General features: G+C 43.5%; 1 protein-coding gene across 2 annotated transcripts in view; it reads right to left on the bottom strand.

Annotated features, from left to right (window-relative positions):
- Window positions 1–19,242, bottom strand: part of nsmaf (neutral sphingomyelinase (N-SMase) activation associated factor) — an 82,781-nt gene extending 63,539 nt beyond the window's left edge. For both annotated transcript variants that reach the window (XM_060933381.1, XM_060933389.1), the window contains exons 1-2: window positions 19,010–19,242; window positions 18,479–18,559 (exon numbers count right to left, since the gene is read on the bottom strand). In XM_060933381.1, the coding sequence (XP_060789364.1) occupies window positions 18,479–18,559; window positions 19,010–19,047 (119 nt within the window). In that variant the 5' untranslated portion in view covers window positions 19,048–19,242. The remainder of the gene's footprint in view (window positions 1–18,478; window positions 18,560–19,009) is intronic.
- Window positions 19,243–22,916: the final 3,674 nt, after the last annotated feature.

The raw sequence follows: 22,916 nt of genomic DNA, 5'->3' as shown, positions 1-22,916 counted from the left end.
CAATGCATTTTCATTACCCATGTTACTTCAGTGTACTCACGGACCAGTTGAGTTTCTTTTTGTTTTCTTTAATTCTTGAACGTCTTGGTAACACAAAAGTATCTTCTTAGTACAAACACAAAAGGGTAAAAATAAAAACAGCCATATCACTATAGTCAAATATTCATCTTCTCATAAGGCACGGGACGGACACGGTCAAAAAGCTATGTGCCTTCATTACTGCGCGCACGTCTACTGAACGGCACGCCTCTTATTCTAAATCACATGTATCCCATAGAATCCTATTAACCAATCAAAATTCAGCATTAATAATACGATTCTAAATCTCCACATTTAAATTATATCTGGTCTAAACATTACTAAATATTATTCTGACTTATTTAAATTCAAAATTATTCATCAAAATTACTTTCTATAATTTGGCTCTAACAGTATCATTTAAAGAGAAAAATTAGGTGATTTTAAATTTCATGACAACAACACATCTCAAAAAAGTTGGGACAAGGCCATGTTTCCCACTGTGAGACATCCCCTTTTCTCTTTACAACAGTCTGTAAATGTCTGGGGACTGAGGAGACAAGTTGCTCAAGTTTAGGGATAGGAATGTTAACCCATTCTTGTCTAATGTAGGATTCTAGTTGCTCAACTGTCTTAGGTCTTTTTTGTCGTATCTTCTGTTTTATGACGTGCCAAATGTTTTCTGTGGGTGAAAGATCTGGACTGCAGGCTGGCCAGTTCAGTACCCGGACCCTTCTTCTACACAGCCATGATGCTGTAATTGATGCAGTATGTGGTTTGGCATTGTCATGTTGGAAAATGCAAGGTCTTCCCTGAAAGAGACGTCGTCTGGATGGGAGCATATGTTGCTCTAGAACCTGGATATACCTTTCAGCATTGATGGTGTCTTTCCAGATGTGTAAGCTGCCCATGCCACACGCACTAATGCAACCCCATACCATCAGAGATGCAGGCTTCTGAACTGAGCACTGATAACAACTTGGGTCGTCCTTCTCCTCTTTAGTCCGAATGACACGGCGTCCCTGATTTCCATAAAGAACTTCAAATTTTGATTCGTCTGACCACAGAACAGTTTTCCACTTTGCCACAGTCCATTTTAAATGAGCCTTGGCCCAGAGAAGACGTCTGCGCTTCTGGATCATGTTTAGATACGGCTTCTTCTTTGAACTATAGAGTTTTAGTTGGCAACAGCGGATGGCACGGTGAATTGTGTTCACAGATAATGTTCTCTGGAAATATTCCTGAGCCCATTTTGTGATTTCCAATACAGAAGCATGCCTGTATGTGATACAGTGCCGTCTAAGGGCCCGAAGATCACGGGCACCCAGTATGGTTTTCCGGCCTTGACCCTTACGCACAGAGATTCTTCCAGATTCTCTGAATCTTTTGATGATATTATCCACTGTAGATGATGATATGTTCAAACTCTGCAATTTTACACTGTCGAACTCCTTTCTGATATTGCTCCACTATTTGTCGGCGCAGAATTAGGGGGATTGGTGATCCTCTCCCCATCTTTACTTCTGAGAGCCGCTGCCACTCCAAGATGCTCTTTTTATACCCAGTCATGTTAATGACCTATTGCCAATTGACCTAATGAGTTGCAGTTTGGTCCTCCAGCTGTTCCTTTTTTGTACCTTTAACTTTTCCAGCCTCTTATTGCCCCTGTCCCAACTTTTCTGAGATGTGTTGCTGTCATGAAATTTCAAATGAGCCAATATTTGGCATGAAATTTCAAAATGTCTCACTTTCGACATTTGATATGTTGTCTATGTTCTATTGTGAATACAATATCAGTTTTTGAGATTTGTAAATTATTGCATTCCGTTTTTATTTACAATTTGTACTTTGTCCCAACTTTTTTGGAATCGGGGTTGTACAGTGAGAATTATTACACCCTATATAGTGGACTCATAGTATCCCACAGTGCACCGTGAAAAGCAGTGTACAACTGATGGTCACTAACCAAGCAATATATATAGGGCTTTCCACTAAGGCTCATACTAGCCAGCCATGACAAATAAGAAGCCAGCCGGGGGGGGGGGGGGGGGGGGGGGGGGGGGGGGGGAGTAAACACAAAGTAAACTCCTTTGCACGCAGTTCCCAGGATTAAATGTATTTTCCACAGACCATTTATTTATTCACTTTACTCAAATACAAAGTAAAATGGCAGTAAATCTTCTTTCTTTTCTTGCGTATTGCATCATGAGGCGTTCCTGGCTTGTAAATCTCTTATTTTCGGTGCATGACACATTCACGCAGCTGAGCATGCTATGAATCAACAACGACAACAGTCTGCAGTGGGGCTACACAATTACACACTCAGCGAACATTTCTCCATTTGTGTATGAAAATACACTCCAACGACTCAGTTTGGTTTCATTTACGACCAACGGTGTCTTTTGATGCCAGCACGTAATTGAACGAGAGAAGACCGGTTTACCGGAGACAAAATAAGCATCATCTCTGCTTCTGTTCCCTCCGACACACTACTGCCTCCGCCGAGTGCGCGCACACACCGCATGTCGGGGCCGCAGATGAGTTACTCTCCCTTGATCAACGAAGTCGGCGGGGAATTTGTGGTTATTATCGGTACAAACAGCGCGAATCACAACTTAAATGAGTGCGGTTCAGTTTGACATTATTGTCAGTCCATTAGATAAACATTTAATTTTATTAAAATCGAAAATTGATATTTAGAGCCTGTGGGCTACAAAAATAATAGTCATTAAAGTAGCCGGCTGGACTTAATTGTGTAGTCGGCTGTATGGCCGGCAGCCGGCGCTTGTGGAAAGCCCTGTATATACCATCATGCACTGCGGTCGCACTGAAAGAAAAGCTGCTGTTTCATAAGGAGCGTTAAATATTTTAGATTGAGTATAGCAGTAGTTTGACAAAGGGCAATTCCATGTAAATGTCAACCTCACCATGCAAAAATAAAGCAACATGTAATACATCAAAACCACTCCCAGAGAGATCACCTAGGCCTGTATTTTACAGATGTGAATAAGTTGAACCAATTTGTAACCAACCTAATATGTCACTGTCAGTCTTTCTTTCTTATAATGTAAACCCCAAGCTAAAATCAACTTTGATCATGTACAATTCTATATTATTGCCACAAGCCACAGAAATGTATGCTAAAATCCACAAAACAGCAAAACAATAGCCATCCTAAATATTATTTAAGAACTTTGATAGTTTTAGCTGATATTTAGAGAGTTTTTCAAAGGGTTATGGTGGTTAAATTGCTGATTTTCTAAACATATGCCATGTCTATTTCAGACGCGTCACATCCATAACGGAATTTCGTCACATCCATAACGCTGACTTTTCCTTCCGAAACTCTGCATAAAATACAAAATATTTTAAACAAAGATTTTTTTAATATTCACCTTGGACCCCTCTATCAAATGGATATCTCCATTTCGACATTAGGTTTACGATTTCACAGAGTTTGATAAAAATGTACAGTCACCCAAGAAAAGTGATACTTTTTCTGTCACATCCATAACGCATCTTTTATTGGCATTTTCTGGCATGCCCTAGATGTACTATGGGAATTGTTCTTGTTCTATCACTTCTCCAGTATGGTACAGCCTTAAAATATGCAACACCTGTTTAAATACTGGGAGACAGTAAAACATGCACTGGGTCATTTGTTGCCATTTTGAGTTCAAGTGTCACGTCCATAACGCTGGAATTGCTCCAAACTGAGGTGCGAAAATGGCAAAAATATTGTAACGTGTTGGTGTGAATGGAGGAAGAAACACGTTATAAACGGACATTCAAGTACAATTAAAAATAGGAAGAGAACAGAAAATAAGCTAAAATAGAATAAGACATAAAATACAAGAATAAAAGTTACAGCACAGAGCGAGGAATAAATCAAAAGCCTCAAATTTGATTTAATAAAAGGCAGCGGTGAAGACGAAAGTATTCAGCCTCGATTTAAAAAAACTGAAAGATGCAGAAGACACAAAGTCCTTTGTATTTATTAAGGTGGGAAATACGCTGAGTATAATATGTATTTATCACAAAAATACATGCATGTACAGTGCCTTGCAAAAGTATTCATCCCCCTTGGTGTTTGTCCTGTTCTGTCGCATTACAAGCTGGAATTAAAATGGATTTTTGGAGGGTTAGCACCATTTGAGTTACACAACACGCATACCACTTTAAAGGTGAAAATTTTGTTTTATTGTAACACAAACAATAATTAAGATGAAAAAAACAGAAATCTGGAGTGTGCATAAGTATTCACCCCCTTTTGTATGAAACCCCTAAATAAGAGCTGCTCCAACCAATTCACTTCATAAGTCACATAATTAGTTGATTTAAGATCCACCTGTGTGCAATCAATGTGTCACATGATCTGTCACATGATATCTGTATAAATCAACTTGTTCTGGAAGGACCCTGACTCTGCAACACTACTAAGCAAGCAACACGAAAACCAAGGAGCCTCCAAACAGGTCAGAGACAAAGTTGTGGAGAAGTATAGATCAGGGTTGGGTTATAAAAAAATATCCCAAACTTTGAATATCCCAGGGAGCGCCATTAAATCCATTATAGCAAAATGGAACGAATATGGCGCCACTACAAACCTGACAAGAGAAGGCCGCCCACCAAAACTCACAGACCGGGCAAGGAGGGCATTAATCAGAGATGCAACAAAGACACCAAAGATAACACTGAAGGAGCTGCAAAGATCTACAGCGGAGATGGGAGTATCTGTCCATAGGACCATTTTAAAGGTCCCATGGCATGGTGGTTTGTTGATGCTTTAAACGGGCTCGTGGAGGTTTCCGGATGTTATATCCGCAGCCTTTCTCGAAATGAACCCTCGGCACGTAGATATAGCCTCCTGGGAGAAAGCCCCATTTCAGCGCTTTTCCCAGTGCGTCGTTTTGCTAATGAGAAGCAGGAGGCGGGGAAGGGTAGAGGGTGGGGGCGGGTCTTATCATTAATACTCATGACATGTAAACGTGTTACCTCTGATTGGCTAACAGCACTGTGACGCTACCTCCAGTGGGTCAGAACAAGCGGATGTGGGTGTCTTACTATGGCGAGAGAGAAGGAACAAACCGCGAAGGGAAAAATACCGCGCGCTGACGTCATTAAGGTGCGACGCGAGGAAATAAAATAAATTCAACAAATGTTTGGGTTTTTACTGAACAAAAACAAATAAAATGAACGAGTGACTTAAAAAAAAGAATGTGGGTGTCATTGTAAAAACTGTTTTGATTGGCTATTATAACAGAGCATGCTGCATGCTTTTTGGTTTTGTAGCGCAGAGTACCTGGCTAACTGCAGGAAGCGGTTAGCTGCACAGCTAATGTAGCCATTGCAAGGCTAACGCACCGATTTTAAAACACAGCAAAACATAAGCTCATAAGTTACAGTCAATTTCCAGACTAAACTCAGTTTAACAGAGCATGCTGCATGCTTTTTGGTTTTGTAGCGCAGAGTACCTGGCTAACTGCAGGAAGCAGTTAGCTGCACAGCTAATGTAGCCATTGCAAGGCTAACGTGGCACTGATTTTAAAACACGGCAAAACGACCAGTTATACACTTACTTGTTTGCTGTTTGTGGCTGATGCGGCAGGGATGCTTGGCACGGACCCAGGCTTCAGTGACAGTTGATGTGCAAACCCTGCCCGGTACTGTCCCAAGTTGTGGAAACATTCATCAGGAAAATGCTTCCGACAAACATACACCGTCTTAGGTGGACTCGACGGCGTATTATTGAAGTAAATAAAATTAAGCCACTGCGTCTTCAGGGGCTCTCCCGTCGGCAGTAAAAACAGACTCCTTTCTGTGTTGTCACATCCATGTACAGCGCAACTTCCATGTTTCGCTCGCTTAGGTGTTGTTGTGTCCTCTATGGTCTCCTCACTACAACTGGGCGGGGCAATCCATACAGTGGGTGGGAATCCAGAGGGGGGGGCGTGGGGATCATCTCCCTTGCTGACATTGGCAAGGGAAGAGCTTATCAACGCGCCGTTTTGACGCGCCATTCTCAAATGTTGGGCATAGTTTGGTTTACACATTATGAAATTTCTAGCCACTGGGGTGACTTAAGAAGGTCAGAGGAACTCATTTTAATGTTAAAAAACCTCAGAAAGTGAAAATTTCATGCCATGGGACCTTTAAGCCGTACACTCCACAGAGCGGGGCTTTATAGAAGAGTGGCCAGAAAAAAGTAATTGCCTAAGAAAACACGTTTGGAGTTTGCCCAACAGCGTGTGGCAGACTCCCCAAACACATGGAAGAAGATTCTTTGGTCAAATGAGACTAAAATGTATCTTTTTGGCCATCATGGGAAATGCCATGTGTGACACAAACCCAACACCCTGAGAACACCATTCCTACAGTGAAGCATGATGGTGGCAGCATCATGCTGTGGGGATGTTTTTCATCTGCAGGGACAAGAAAGCTGGTCAGGACTGAAGGAAAGCTGGATGCCACTAAATACAGGGCAATTCTGGAGGAAAACTTGTTTGAGTCAGCCAGAGGTTTGAGACTGGGACGAAGGTTCACATTCCAGCAGGACAATGACCCTAAACATACTGCTAAAGTGACACTGGAGTGGTTTAAAGGGAAACATTTAAATGTCTTGGAATGGCCTAATCAAAGCCCAGACCTCAATCCAATTGAGAATCTGTGGCCTAACTTGAAGATTGCTGTACATCAGTGCAACCCATCTAACTTGAAGGAGTTGGAGCAGTTTTGCCTTGAGGAATGGACAAAAATCCCAGTGGCTAGATGTGCTAAGCTAATAGAGACATACCCCAAGAGACTTGCAGCTGTAATTGCAGCAAAAGGTGGCTCTATAAAGTACTGACTTTGGGGGGGGGGGGGGGGGATGAATACCTATGCACACGCTAGATTTCTGTTTTTTTATCTTGTTTGTGTCACAATAAAACAACAATTCTCAGCTTTAAAAGTTGTATGCATGTTGTGTAACTCAAATGGTGCTAACCCTCCAAAAATCCATTTTAATTCCAGCTTGTAATGCGACAGAACAGGACAAACACCAAGGGGGATGAACACTTTTGCAAGGCACTGTATTTATTATTTTGAAAACCCACCAACCAACTGATCTGGCACGTTTTAATTGTGTTACAGTAATGATGTAAATAATGGCATGGTAGAGTAGTGTCCGAAAGTGTTTTTTCATTTTACCAATGAGCTCACCATATAGTCCTCTATATAGTAATTCCCTATATAGTGAGTAGGGAGGCGTGAACGAGTGAGTGATTTCGGACACAGCATTGGTCTAGCATCCCTGCCGGCTGGCTGCAGTATAATCTGTAGCTCTGCCCATCCCCATGTGTTTCAATGATAAAACAGCTTGTTTCTCAGGTCATGTTTCTCATTTGAACTGTCTTTCCGTCTACAGTGTCAAATTCAAACAGTTTTGATTATGCTGATATTTGCACACTTTTTAAATGTTATTCTACTATATATCGTAAAAAAGTGTGGATACACGTATAAAGTGATTGACAGTCTTGGTTGGATGAGACCAGCTGTAGCACCAGTACTGCACTCATCTCATCTCATTATCTCTAGCCGCTTTATCCTGTTCTACAGGGTCGCAGGCAAGCTGGAGCCTATCCCAGCTGACTACGGGCGAAAGGCGGGGTACACCCTGGACAAGTCGCCAGGTCATCACAGGGCTGACACATAGACACAGACAACCATTCACACTCACATTCACACCTACAGTCAATTTAGAGTCACCAGTTAACCTAACCTGCATGTCTTTGGACTGTGGGGGAAACCGGAGCACCCGGAGGAAACCCACGCGGACACGGGGAGAACATGCAAACTCCACACAGAAAGGCCCTCGCCGGCCACTGGGCTCGAACCCGGACCTTCTTGCCGTGAGGCGACAGCGCTAACCACTACACCACCTTGCCGCCCCAGTACCGCACTCTGCCGGTTCATTATATGGAGTAGCTGAGTGTGTAGTCGAGTTTGTCAGGCAACCTGATCTAACTTACCATTGTTTCATCATTTCTTATAACGGAAGGATATGGAGCCACGCCATCCATGGTTTTTTACATTCATTGGTTCAAACAGTTTAAAAGGATTAGCAGTAGCAGGTATCCTTGGGTATTTCCCAGCTGTTGGTAACACAATCATTACCCGTTCATCGTTTATTCAGGACTCGTTTGGTCATCACTTTTCACAACACTGCATAAAATGGTGCCACAGGTGTCGCTGGGTAAATAAAGCATTTAGTGAAAACAATGGCTGCATAGCTTTTAAAATGTTGGAAAACTTTTTAACTGACCTGGAAAGAGGATTAGCTTTGTGATCCGTAGTTTATCAGAACCAAATAGAAATAAACTCTTCGCCGTCTACAAAATACGGACGAGTCATGGAACACAGATTCACGGAAAATAAAAGATTATTATACAAACTAAGGATCTTTTGTTCACGGATATGTGGTATTTTCCATGAAATATCAATAGTAAATTAAACATATAAATGCAGGCAAGATATTTTTATTACGAACATCGGCCATCCAAACACTTCATTTGTTTTATATAGAGTTTACAATTCTAGCATCTTGGATGGAAACGTTTCCTGCATTTTGTATCATTAAACATAAATCCATATTCTGGCATCCTACATGTGCAGTAAATTCTGCAACTTCATCTCGTTTGCATTCACTAGACGGAAATCGTGAAAACTCCTATCGATGAACCTTCTCAGATGTGGTCTCATAGCTTGGTCGTCATAATGTATTGTCTCTGGCAATCCACGAAAGAAAAACTTCTACAGTATTTGCTATTGCGTACACGCCACAGTCATTGGCATTTGATTGTACATCTGAGTTCATGAAACGTAAAATTATTTCGGATTCCAGAGAATGCATTAATGTTGGCAATACTCATTTGACCCGAAGAAGAGATGGAATTTGTCAAAGCACTGTCATACAACTTAATGTTTTCTGAGGAAACATTAACATTCATAGTTGTGATCATTATCCAGTGTTGGCCACCAGTCAGAGGGTGTGTGTTTACAATCTGTACAAAAGTGTCAACAACCGGCTTGAAATATGGTGTCTCGGCATAGACACAAGGTTGGAAACCACCGACAAGGAGAAAAACTGCCTTTTTAAAATGGAATGGGCCACATCTATGGCTGAAAATGGCTGGCTAGATGATTCAAGTGTACCATCGATCCTTCCGTAAGAGTCGTCTGTGAGTTCTATTCCAACAGCATAAACACTTTGACGTACGTCACTCATGGAAACATTTGCTTCATCCTCATTCTTTGTTCCCATTTCCAACTTTTGTTGTTTCACCTTCAAGGAGATCTAATTTAACCTTCTTAACCTCGCTGCCTTCAAGGTATTCATACTCAACGTCACCTGGTCTTGGTTGTTTTCCTGGCTTTTTCTTTCCTTGAGCATTTTTCCATAATACAATACGATTCATGGACTCTGATGGCATGGACACTTGAACATCCCTCCATAAAGACATTTTCATGGACAAAATGTGACACCAGTCCAGGCTTGTAGTACTCGAGTCCGACTTATGACTCGACTTGGACTCAAGCGCTGATGACTCAGCCTCGTGCATTAACTGCATTAGGACTCGTAAATTGGAGACGAAGACTTGGATTTTTTCTTTATTTTTTGTAACATGCCATAATAATTTGGCCCAAGATATTTATATCTACGTTAATTTTGTACTAATTTCGTCTAACGCTACGTTCACACTGCAAGGCTTAATGCTCAATTCCGATTTTTTTGTGAAATCCGATTTTTTTTGTGAGGTCGTTCACATTAACAAATATATGCGACTTGTATGTGATCCTCAGTATGAACGAAAAGCGACCTAAAAGTGTTCCGCATGCGCATTGCAGGATACGACGACGTCACACGCAGTGAGCATGGCCAGTGTTTACGGAAGTAAAACCGCCCGGTTGCGGTATGACCCATCCAATCTAGCTTGAATAGCTGCATCCCCCCAAATGGAAATCAGCTCCCTAACCTCTGCGTCCTTCCATTGAGAAGATTCAGAACCTTCACAGCCCGAAGCGTCCCTCGCATTGATGTCATGCGCAGGGGCGCAGATACATTTTTTGAACTGGGGGGGACAAAGCTGCCAGCAAACCAACCCCAACCCCGATATGCCTGTCAAACTTGTTGTGGGTTACCATAGCAACCAAGCTCGAGCTCGCAACCTGTGCAGTCTGCGCAGCTCAACCAACCGAATATCAGTCTTTGTTTTGTTTTATGTGAGTTGTTGCAACTATGTATACACTGCTGTGCACCTCAATAAACCGAATGGTAATTAGTCTTTTGATTTTTCCGTGAGGTTTGCCTTATGCAAAGAAAGACAGCATAGACGTTTTTTCCTCCCTATAAGTGGGGGGGACCGAACGAGGTGAATTTAAATCTGGGTGGGACGAGTCCCACCCTCTATCTGCGCCCGTGATTATGCGCCATGTTGTTGTAACTTTTTTTGAGAGACCCGCCGCCTACTTCAGCGCAGAATAGTGACGTTTGTGGCTTGTTGATGACGTGTAAGTCGGATGAATGCGACCTGGCAGTTCAGACTGAAGTCGCATATGAAAAGAGTGGATAGGAATCGGAATTAGGACCACATATCCAAACGGCCTGGGTCGGATTTGAAAAAATCGGTTCTGTGTCGTTCATATTGTCAATAAAAGATCGGATACAGGTCACATATGGGCGAAAAGATCGGATTTGAGTCACTTCAGCCTGCAGTGTGAACGTAGCCTAACATTACGTTCACACTGCAAGGCTTAATGCTCAATTCCGATTTTTTTGTGAAATCCGATTTTTTTTGTGAGGTCGTTCACATTAACAAATATATGCGACTTGTATGTGATCCTCAGTATGAACGAAAAGCGACCTAAAAGTGTTCCGCATGCGCATTGCAGGATACGACGACGTCACACGCAGTGAGCATGGCCAGTGTTTACGGAAGTAAAACCGCCCGGTTGCGGTATGACCCATCCAATCTAGCTTGAATAGCTGTATCCCCCCAAATTGAAATCAGCTCCCTAACCTCTGCGTCCTTCCATTGAGAAGATTCAGAACCTTCACAGCCCGAAGCGTCCCTCGCATTGATGTCATGCGCAGGGGCGCAGATACGTTTTTTGAACTGGGAGGGACAAAAAACTGGGGGGGACAAAGCTGCCAGCAAACCAACCCCAACCCCGATATGCCTGTCAAACTTGTTGTTAGTAACCATAGCAACCAAGCTCGAGCTCGCAACCTGTGCAGTCTGCGCAGCTCAACCAACCGAATATCAGTCTTTGTTTTGTTTTATGTGAGTTGTTGCAACTATGTATACACTGCTGTGCACCTCAATAAACCGAATGGTAATTAGTCTTTTGATTTTTCCGTGAGGTTTGCCTTATGCAAAGAAAGACAGCATAGACGTTTTTTCCTCCCTATAAGTGGGGGGGACCGAACGAGGTGAATTTAAATATGACTCGTCCCACCCTCTATCTGCGCCCGTGATTATGCGCCATGTTGTTGTAACTTTTTTTGAGAGACCCGCCGCCTACTTCAGCGCAGAATAGTGACGTTTGTGGCTTGTTGATGACGTGTAAGTCGGATGAATGCGACCTGGCGGTTCAGACTGAAGTCACATATGAAAAGAGTGGATAGGAATCGGAATTAGGACCACATATCCAAACGGCCTGGGTCGGATTTGAAAAAATCGGATCTGTGTCGTTCATATTGTCAATAAAAGATCGGATACAGGTCACATATGGGCGAAAAGATCGGATTTGAGTCACTTCAGCCTGCAGTGTGAACGTAGCCTAAGAGTATCACACCTGCACACCTTGGCGCGTGCATCAGATGGACTCTCGGGTGCGCTCAAAGTGGACTCTTGCACGCACCATAAACGACTCGCACCTGCACAGGAGTAAGGTGCAATCAGCACGCCTATATAAAAACACACTTACTTTGCGAAGTATTGAGTTGCATTGCTGGCACATTACCAAGCCTTATTTCCTTGTTTGGGTTCCTGATCCCTGATTTCCTGTTTCTCGTCTTTGATTCTGCCGAGTCTACGATAGCCTGTTTGTGCCTCGCTCGACCTATTACCTGTTTCACTGTCTTATGATTTTGCCTGCCGTTCTGGGTTGTTTATGTCTTCACTTGTATTAATAAACACACCTTCTGCACTTACATCCGTCTCCCAAACATCTCTGGCAGAATACTTCACACTCCTTGATAAAGAGAAATCACATTCACCTATTCATACGTCATGTTCAGGAATAAATTAATGTTAACGGCGCTAAAACAACCACCGTCAAATGGTGCGGTTGGAGTCTTGTTCTCAGACTCGACTCGAAATTTTTTTACTGACTTTGACTTGAACACTGGGGACTCGAGACTGGACTTGGACTTGAAGTTTAGTGACTCGACCACAACACTGCAACAATCGTTTGAAATTAAACAGGAACGTTCTTCTTTTGGAAGTAATTGGACGGTGTATAATTGTCTGGTGGATCCTAATATAACCAAACAACCCATTTTGGGGGACAAAAGATATTCGGTCTCCTGAGATGATTTCTTCAGATTTTGCTAATTTCAACAAATTTGAATATTCCGTAGATTCAGAAACATCGTCCGTGAAGCAAAAGTCAGATGACTTTATGGACTCGACAGCTGCCTGATAACTCTGCACGGAATCCGTGACCTGTCTGTATTGCTCCAGAGGAAGTTGAAGATGACAAAGGTGACTTTTTAAATGTGAAGTTTCCAAGACCTGCCTTTCCTCATCTGAGTTCTCCTAAGTAATACTGCTGCAGAAATCTAAATGATAACAGAATCTATAGGTTCTTCTTTCCAATTGTTCAAATCTTTCATGAGCCAGTTAAAGCCTTCACTTTGATTAGATAGAACACCATTTTCCGGACAGCATCTTTAGTCAGTCTTTCTCCTGTTTTGTTTTTCTCTTTGAGGTAATGGGTTTGACAGACATTCCATGGTATGTCCATGATTTCCGCCTTCTTTTCTGTGGCTACGGACTCTTTGTGTAATTTATGGGTACTTCGGTCCATGTTGCTTTTTACCGTCTCCTCAAATCTTGTTAATGACAGAAGGCTTTGGTCTTATGGATATTTTTGTTTGCTTTATGCAATTTCCGTGTGCCTTCGGTTTAGATATAGATTCATCACCGATGGAATGTAATGGCCCTTTTCCACTACCCTTTTTCAGCTCACTTCAGCCCGACACGGCTCGCGTTTCGACTACCTCAGAGCAGCACGACTCGGCTCGCTTCAGCCCTACTCAGCACCCAAAACTCGCACGGTTTTGGAGTGGGGCTGAAGCGAGCCAAACCGTGCCGAGTGGGGCTAGGGGCGTGAGGAGACACTCCCCTGTGCACTGATTGGTGAGGAGGAGTGTCCTCACACGCCCACACACGCCCCGCGAGCACGCTGGGATCTGTAAACACCGTAAACCCGGAAGAAGAAGAATTACGAATTACGAGAATTTCTGAAGCCTTATGCGCCTCGCCTCATCTATACGCTCTTGCCAGTATCTGTTGGCGTTGTCGGTGACAACAAGCCACAGCACCAAGACCAGCAACACTAACGACTCCATGTCCTCCATGTTTATTGTTTACTATCCGAGTCGTGAGACTACCGCTTAAAAGGTCACTGATGTCACTGTTTGCGCCGCCTAACGACATCACGTGACGTCCACCCACTTTCGCTAACTCCACCCAATGTGTCCACCCACTTCCAGCCAGCACGGTTCAGCGCGGTTGTAGTCGAAATGCAACTCCAACAGCCCCGCTCAGCTCGACTCAGCCCAACTCAGCACGGCATGGCTCAGCCCAACTCAGCCGCGTTGGTAGTGGAAAAGCAGCATAACTCTGCGATGTTCTTAAAGTTTGGCGACAACGGGACGTAAACTTCTTTTCAAAAATGCTTGTCCGTTACCCTTTTCGTCCCATTTGTTCTGATATGGAGATACTTCTTTAACTCTCCAGAGTTAGATTTTAACTTATAGGTCCCTGCACAAGAAAAACTGAAAAATAGAACGAAAGAGAAGAAATAAAGACAAGAAGAACACAGATAGAAAAACAAAAAAAAAATCGTACGAAAGTAGATGATATATCTGAAATGTCATCACTAAAATTAATTCACCTGTGACTATCTGCTATCCAATCCCTACTTTCTACAGCAGTCTTTCGGTGAAAATCGTAAACTTCACCCCCTTTTGGCAAAAGTGTCATTTCAGCATTGTGTTCTCTGTAGATTATTAGATGTTTCACATCTCTTATCAAAAGACTCATCTGCTGATTGAGTAATGGCTCAACTTCATCTGGTGCTTCTACCTCCATCACGTAACTACCATCGGCAGATAACGTCACTGTGGAGACAGTCTTTGTGACGTCCATATCATTGTTCCGTAGACTCGTAGCAACGTCCGTAAAATTAACCACGTGATACAGCATCCGTAACCAGTCCATAATATACTGAAACATCTTTGATCAATCCATACATGACAAGTATCCATGATGCATCCGTGTCAAAATCCGAAACCATTCCGTATTTTGTATCCTTTTTTATTATATTTACGTAATCCGTATTTTGTCAACCATCTAAACTTTTACGCACCCGCATTGTGCACTCCCCCTCCCGCCTGCGCCCACAATGAGCTTTCAAAATTTGTCCCGCGCCGCACTGCTTTGCATCGGGTCCCGCGAGACTCCCGCGGGAATGCAGGGCTCTACCCGACAGTCTATTTTTTTTTTTTTTAAGATTTTTTGGGCTTTTTCACCTTTGTTGGATAGGACAGTGTAGAGGCAGGAAATGAGCGGGAGAGAGTGACGGGGAGGGATCGGGAAATGACCTTGGGTCGGAATCGAACCCGGGTCCCCGGATTTATGGTATGCCGCCTTATCCACCTGAGCCACGACGCCCCCAACAGTCCATCTTAGATCAAATCCATCACAGTGTTGTCTGAACACGTGCTTCAATCTGACATTTGTAAGAAGATACACGGTCAAGATCACAAATTTGGAACAAACAACTTTAAATAGTGATATGTACCGGGATCAGACTACACTATACAGTGGTGCTTGAAAGTTTGTGAACCCTTTAGAATTTTCTATATTTCTGCATAAATATGACCTAAAACATCATCAGATTTTCACACAAGTCCTAAAAGTAGATAAAGAGAACCCAGTTAAACAAATGAGACCAAAATATTATACTTGGTCATTTATTTATTGAGGAAAATGACCCAATATTACATATCTGTGAGTGGCAAAAGTATGTGAACCTTTGCTTTCAGTATCTGGTGTGACCCCCTTGTGCAGCAATAACTGCAACTAAACGTTTGCCGTAACTGTTGATCAGTCCTGCACACCGGCTTGGAGGAATTTTAGCCCATTCCTCCGTACAGAACAGCTTCAACTCTGGGATGTTGGTGGGTTTCCTCACATGAACTGCTGGCTTCAGGTCCTTCCACAATATTTTGATTGGATTAAGGTCAGGACTTTGACTTGGCCATTCCAAAACATTAACTTTATTCGTCTTTAACCATTCTTTGGTCGAACGACTTGTGTGCTTAGGGTCGTTGTCTTGCTGCATGACCCACCTTCTCTTGAGATTCAGTTCATGGACAGATGTCCTGACATTTTCCTTTAGAATTCGCTGGTATAATTCAGAATTCATTGTTCCATCAATGATGGCAAGCCGTCCTGGCCCAGATGCAGCAAAACAGGCCCAAACCATGATACTACCACCACCATGTTTCACAGCTGGGATAAGGTTCTTATGCTGGAATGCAGTGCTTTCCTTTCTCCAAACATAACGCTTCTCATTTAGACCAAAAAGTTCAATTTTGGTCTCATCTGTCCACAAAACATTTTTCCAGTAGCCTTCTGGCTTGTCCACATGATCTTTAGCAAACTGCAGACGAGCAGCAATGTTCTTTTTGGAAAGCAGTGGCTTTCTCCTTGCAACCCTGCCATGCACACCATTGTTGTTCAGTGTTCTCCTGATGGTGGACTCATGAACATTAACATTAGCCAATGTGAGAGAGGCCTTCAGTTGCTTAGAAGTTACCCTGGGGTCCTTTGTGACCTCGCCAACTATTACACGCCTTGCTCTTGGAGTGATCTCTGTTGGTCGACCACTCCTGGGGAGGGTAACAATGGTCTTGAATTTCCTCCATTTGTACACAATCTGTCTGACTGTGGATTGATGGAGTCCAAACTCTAGAGATGGTTTTGTAACCTTTTCCAGCCTGATGAGCATCAACAACGCTTTTTCTGAGGTCCTCAGAAATCTCCTTTGTTCGTGCCATGATACACTTCCACAAACGTGTGTTGTGAAGATCAGACTTTGATAGATCCCTGTTCTTTAAATAAAACAGGGTGCCCACTCACTCCTGATTGTCATCCCATTGATTAAAAACATCTGACTCTAATTTCACCTTCAAATTAACTGCTAATCCTAGAGGGTCACATACTTTTGCCACTCACAGATATGTAATATTGGATCATTTTCCTCAATAAATAAATAAATGAGCAAGTATAATATTTTTGTCTCATTTGTTTAACTGGGTTCTCTTTATCTATTTTTAGGACTTGTGTGAAAATCTGATGATGTTTTAGGTCATATTTATGCAGAAATATTGAAAATTCTAAAGGGTTCACAAACTTTCAAGCACCACTGTATTTGTCTCTTTCACAATGAGCACCGTGTCATATTAGGCAATCATAGAACCATAAACACTTGCCAGGTCTCAGTCAGGAAATTGGAAATGCTACAAGTTTGACCTCAACCAATCATCGTTCATGTCCTTGCATGTTGTCGAGGAAGAGAGTCAAGAAATTGTCAGTCATGACAATGCAAAAAAAAAAAAACCCCTGCAAAAATTCTGACATGCTACACTTTCTGTCAGGGGACACCACATCGCTGTTGTTTGATTACATCACACTACAAAGCCCATTTGTCGTTCCCAATGTTCATATTCAGGCCTGAAGCTGGAAATTTGTCAGCCACGACAACATCAGGCTGAATTCATCCTGGCACTCAAAACGGTGTAGAATTTTGATCATCTAAATACTCATGGTGTTTATTTTCAGTTTTATATGAAAATAAATCTCAGATTCTCAATGTAGTCTCAGACTTTTGGTCCCCACTGTATGTGCAAATCACCACCACTTTTAGTTCAAGAGGAAGGCTTGTAGTTTTCAGAACTATCCATCCATTATCTGTAGCTGCTTATCCTGTTCTACAGGGTCACAGGCGAGCTGGAGCCTATCCCAGCTGACTACGGGCTGGACAAGTCGACAGATTATTACAGGGCTGACACAAACAACCATTCAACACTTACGGTCAATTTAGAGTCACCAGTTAACCTAACCTGCATGTCTTTGGACTGTGGGGGAAACCGGAGCACCCGGAGGAAACCCACGCGGACACGGGGAGAACATGCAAACTCCACACAGAAAGGCCCTTGTTGGCCACGGGGCTCGAACCCGGACCTTCTTGCTGTGAGGCAACAGTGCTAACCACTACACCACCATGCCACCTTTTCAGAAGTACCCATCCATTCATCCATAGCCGCTTATCCTGTTCTACAAGGTAGCAGGCGAGCTGGAGCCTATCCCAGCTGACTATGGGCTGGACAAGTCGCCAGATCATCGCAGAGCCAACCAACCATTCACACCTACGGTCAACCTGCATGTCTTTGGAAACCGGAGCACCTGGAGGAAACCCACGCAGACACGGGGAGAACATGCAAACTCCACACAGAAAGGCCCTCGCCGGCCACGGGGCTCGAACCCAAGATCTTCTTGCTGTGAGGCGACAGCGCTAACCACTACACCACCGTGCCGCCTTTTCAGAACTATCTAATAAAATCTAACCATGAAGACTTTTTCCAGGCTACTCATCTCATCTCATTATCTGCAGCCGCTTTATCCTGTTCTACAGGGACGCAGGCAAGCTGGAGCCTATCCCAGCTGACTACGGGCGAAAGGCGGGGTACACCCTGGACAAGTCGCCAGGTCATCACAGGGCTGACACATAGACACAGACAACCATTCACACTCACATTCACACCTACGCTCAATTTAGAGTCACCAGTTAACCTAACCTGCATGTCTTTGGACTGTGGGGGAAACCGGAGCACCCGGAGGAAACCCACGCGGACACGGGGAGAACATGCAAACTCCGCACAGAAAGGCCCTCACCGGCCACGGGGCTCGAACCCAAGATCTTCTTGCTGTGAGGCGACAGCGCTAACCACTACACCACCGTGCTGCCTTTTCAGATATAACTATATAATAAAATCTGACCATGACGACTTTTTCCAGGCTACTGTTCAAATAAATTATATCATCTCAGCTTTCCTTAACTGGGTAACAGGGTACGCTGTGTTCTCGTATCAGTATATGGTCAAACGTCTGTCCAAGTTTCTCACCTGTTTGGGAGTGCAGCCACCCTATATGCAGTGTGCTGTTCAAAATAATATTCCTCCAGGTCTAATAACAGCAGTGAAAACCTGAGAAAGAGAGAGAGAACACCTTTTCATTTTTCCATCTTATCCTTCATGGCTACAAGTTCTGATCATTCTAGTGAAGTTTTGGCATTGGCAATGTTGTAAATATATAGTCATCACGCCAATAAAACTCACTGAACAGAAGTGAAATGAGACAGGATTATTAATTAAGAACATTGCTGTAACTTCGAACAAAAGAATATTTCAAATGAGGTTGAGCAAGAGTTATGACATGAGGATTAATAAGCAGGAGTTCATGTCATGTGACTGCTTTAGCCAGGCAACTTCCGGCAACAACCTCAAAACTATCATCTGTCATTTCGGTCGTGACACGGATCAAACATGTGACTTTACTGAATAAAGAGAGAGAAGACTCTGTAGACATGTGGTGCAGAGAGCTCGAGTTGCTGTGTGAGCCTAAATACAGGCGGATGGAGGTGCAGAGTGAGATACCTCTCTTTACAGCGCTCCTTTTTCCTGATGAACGCCATCACACACCGGAACGGACAGCGAGCCTGCACTCACAAACCGACTCAACTACCGGAGCGAACCGCAGCGCATTCCGGACGATTATAGCAGCTCTCCGCCAAAATACACCACTCCGTTTCCGTTTTCACTCTCTCTGTCCTTGCACTGACACTGGTGCGCATGTCAGTGTGGCCAGGAGTCAACACTCCGATTCCAGGCATTGTGAACAGAGAGTCGACACTCCGATTCCTTGCATTGGGAACAGAAAGTCAGCTTCAAAAAGAGTCGATACTCCGATTCCAGACATTAGGAACAGAGAGTCGACTCCGATAAGAATCGATACACCAATTCCAGACATTGTGAACAGAGAGCCGACACTCTTATTCCAGACATTGTAAACAGAGAGTCGACTCCAAAAAGAGTCGATACTCCAATTCCAGGCATTGTGAACAGAAAGTCAGTTTCAAAAAGAGTTGATACTCCAATTCCAGATATTGTGAACTGAGAGTCGACTTCAAGAAGAGTCGATGCACCAATTCCAGACATTCGGAACAGAGAGTCGGCACTCCGATTCCAGGCATTGGGAACAGAAAGTCAGCTTCAAAAAGAGTCGATACTCCTTTTCCAGACATTAGGAACAGAAAGTCGACTCCGATAAGAATCGATACTCCGAGTCCAGGCATTGGGAACAGAGAGTTGATCCCAATAAAAGTCTAGAAAAGGAGTATCGATATTGGGAACAGAGAGTCAACATTCCTTTTCCAGACATTACGAACAGAGAGTCGACTTCAAGAAGAGTCAATACACAGATTCCAGGCATTGGGAACAGAGAGTTGACTCCAATAAGAGTCGATACTCAGATTCCAGACATTAGGAACAGATAGTAGACTCCAATAAGAGTCGATACTCCGATTCCGGGGCGGCACGGTAGTGTAGTGGTTAGCGCTGTCGCCTCACAGCAAGAAGGTCTGGGTTCGAGCCCCGTAGCCGGCAAGGGCCTTTCTGTGTGGAGTTCGCATGTTCTCCCCATGTCCGCGTGGGTTTCCTCCGGGTGCTCCGGTTTCCCCCACAGTCCAAAGACATGCAGGTTAGGTTAACTGGTGACTCTAAATTGACCGTAGGTGTGAATGTGAGTGTGAATGGTTGTCTGTGTCTATGTGTCAGCCCTGTGATGACCTGGCGACTTGTCCAGGGTGTACCCCGCCTTTCACCCGTAGTCAGCTGGGATAGGCTCCAGCTTGCCGAGTCGACTTCAAGAAGAGTCGATGCACCAATTCCAGACATTCAGAACAGAGAGTCAAAACTCCGATTCCTGGCATTGTGAACAGAGAGTCGACACTCCGATTCCAGGCATTGGGAACAGAAAGTAGCTTCAAAAAGAGTCAATACTCCTTTCCCAGACATTAGGAACAGAGAGTCGACTCCGATAAGAATCGATACTCTGATTCCAGGCATTGGGAACAGAGAGTTGACGCCAATAAAAGTCTGGAAAAGGAATATCGACATTGGGAACAGAGAATCGACTCCGATAAGAGTCTATATTCCTTTTCCAGACATTAGGAACAGAGAGTCGACTCCGATAAGATTCAACACTCCTATTCCAGACATTGTAAACAGAGAGTCGACTCCAAAAAGAGTCGATACTCCAATTCCTGAAATCGTGAACAGACCGTCGACTTCAAGAAGAGTCGATACACCGATTCCAGGCATTGGGAACAGAGAATCAACTCCGATAAACATCGATACTCCGATTCCAGACATTAGGAACAGATAGTCGACTCCAATAAGAGTCGATACTTTGATTCCAGACATTTGGAACAGAAAGTCGACACTCCACATTCCGGCATTGGGAACAGAAAGTTGACTTCAAGAAGAGTCGATACACTGATTCTAGACATTTGGAACAGAAAGTCGACACTCCGATTTCCGGCATCGGGAACAGAGAGTCGACACTCCTATTCCAGACATTATAAACAGAGAGTCGACTCCAAAAAGAGTCGATACTCCAATTCCAGATATTGTGAACTGAGAGTTGACTTCAAGAAGAGTCGATGCGCCAATTCCAGACATTCGGAACAGAGAGTCAAAACTCCGATTCCTGGCATTGTGAACAGAGAGTCGACACTCCGATTCCTGGCATTGTGAACAGAAAGTCAGCTTCAAAAAGAGTCGATACTCAGATTCCAGGCATTGGCAACAGACAGTTGACTCCAATAAAAATCTGGAAAAGGAGTATTGACATTAGGAACAGAGAGTTGATTCCGATAAGATTCCACACTCTGATGCCAGACATTGGGAACAGAGAGTCGACATTCCTTTTCCAGACATTAGGAATAGAGAGTCGACTTTAAGAAAAGTCGATACACAGATTCCAGGTATTGTGAACAGAGCGTCGACACTCTTATTCCAGATATTGTGAACTGAGAGTCGACTTCAAGAAGAGTCGATGCACCAATTCCAGACATTCGGAACAGAGAGTCAAAACTCCGATACCCGGCATTGTGAACAGAGAGTCGATACACCGATTCCAGACATTGGGAACAGAAGGTTGACACTCCAATTTTCAGCAGAGGGAACAGAAGTTGTGTTCACATATATACCGGTACGATAGTGGTATAACTGTATTGATACAAAGTATACCGGTACAGTTTAGTGCATCTGTCCACACTAGCGAGAAATGTTTGCGGTTTTCTTTCACGGTAGTTGAAACGCGCGTGCGCGAAATGTTTCCGTGGTTACCGAGTAACTTCCTTCCGAGAATATGGCGGATGAAACAACGTGTGTGTGCTTTTTGTTGTCAATGTACAGTCTGTATTTCTGATGGTTATTTATTGAGTCGAATCGTATAACACGCGTGAGGCAGTTGAGAAAGAAACAAACGAATCTCCGTTCTTCACTATTTTATTCAGCGAAGACGTCGATTGAGGTGTGTGACTTTGCGCATTATATTTGTATCGATACAGAGCCGCTTCATCTGTCCACACTACAGCGAAGCGCTACAGTACCAATACTGTACCGGTACGAAACCCATACATTTGTGGGTTTTGTACCAATACAGTTATACCGCTACAGTACCGGTATAGTTGCTAGTGTGGACAGGTGTTGCGGTACAAAAGTAGTATCGTATCGGTACAAAATCCCTAGTGTGGACAGGGTAAGAGTCGACACTCCTATTCCAGACGTTGTAAACAGAGTCGACTCCAAAAAGAGTCGACACTCCGATTCCAGACATTGTGAACAGACAGTCGACTTCAAGAAGAGTCGATACACCGATTCCAGGCTTTCGATACAGAGAGTTGATACTCTGATTCCAGGCTTTGGGAACAGAGAGTCGATTCCAAAACTTTGAAGTCAACTTCTCACGATGAAATTGGTTCGTGTTTGCCTACCTTGGCTGGATATGGGGGTTTTTTTTCTCTCTCTCTCTCTCTCTCTTAATAAAATTAACTCAATTCATATTCGTACAGCAATAACGAATGCAGTAAGTCTGACACTTAAGACTGATGTTCTTAAATTCAAACCAAAATGGGATTGTTATTAAACTTTTGATTTAGAAAAGGCCAAGTCCAGCCCACTCCCGAAATTTCTGTATTGTTTATCATTGAGAATCCAGACAATCACATTGTGTGGAACCTGAATCGACTCTAACACCTCCCCCTCCCGGTACTTTGAATCAGTCAGCGGCACACAGGTGCGCATGCGCAACCTCTCGAGCTGACTTTCATCTGCACGTGATGAAGATGAATCTCTTCGCCATCAAATATGCGCATGCGCATATTTACAACAGCCATCACGACACATCACATGACTCAGTCAAATGCCTATGTATTTATAGAACGCCACTGATTGGTTGCTAGAAACCTGGCTAACCAATTAGAATCCAGCGCTGCTT

This window comes from Neoarius graeffei, chromosome 1 (genome assembly GCF_027579695.1).
Source record: "Neoarius graeffei isolate fNeoGra1 chromosome 1, fNeoGra1.pri, whole genome shotgun sequence".
Taxonomy (NCBI): Eukaryota; Metazoa; Chordata; class Actinopteri; order Siluriformes; family Ariidae; genus Neoarius; species Neoarius graeffei.
This window is presented reverse-complemented; position numbering and strand designations above follow the sequence as displayed.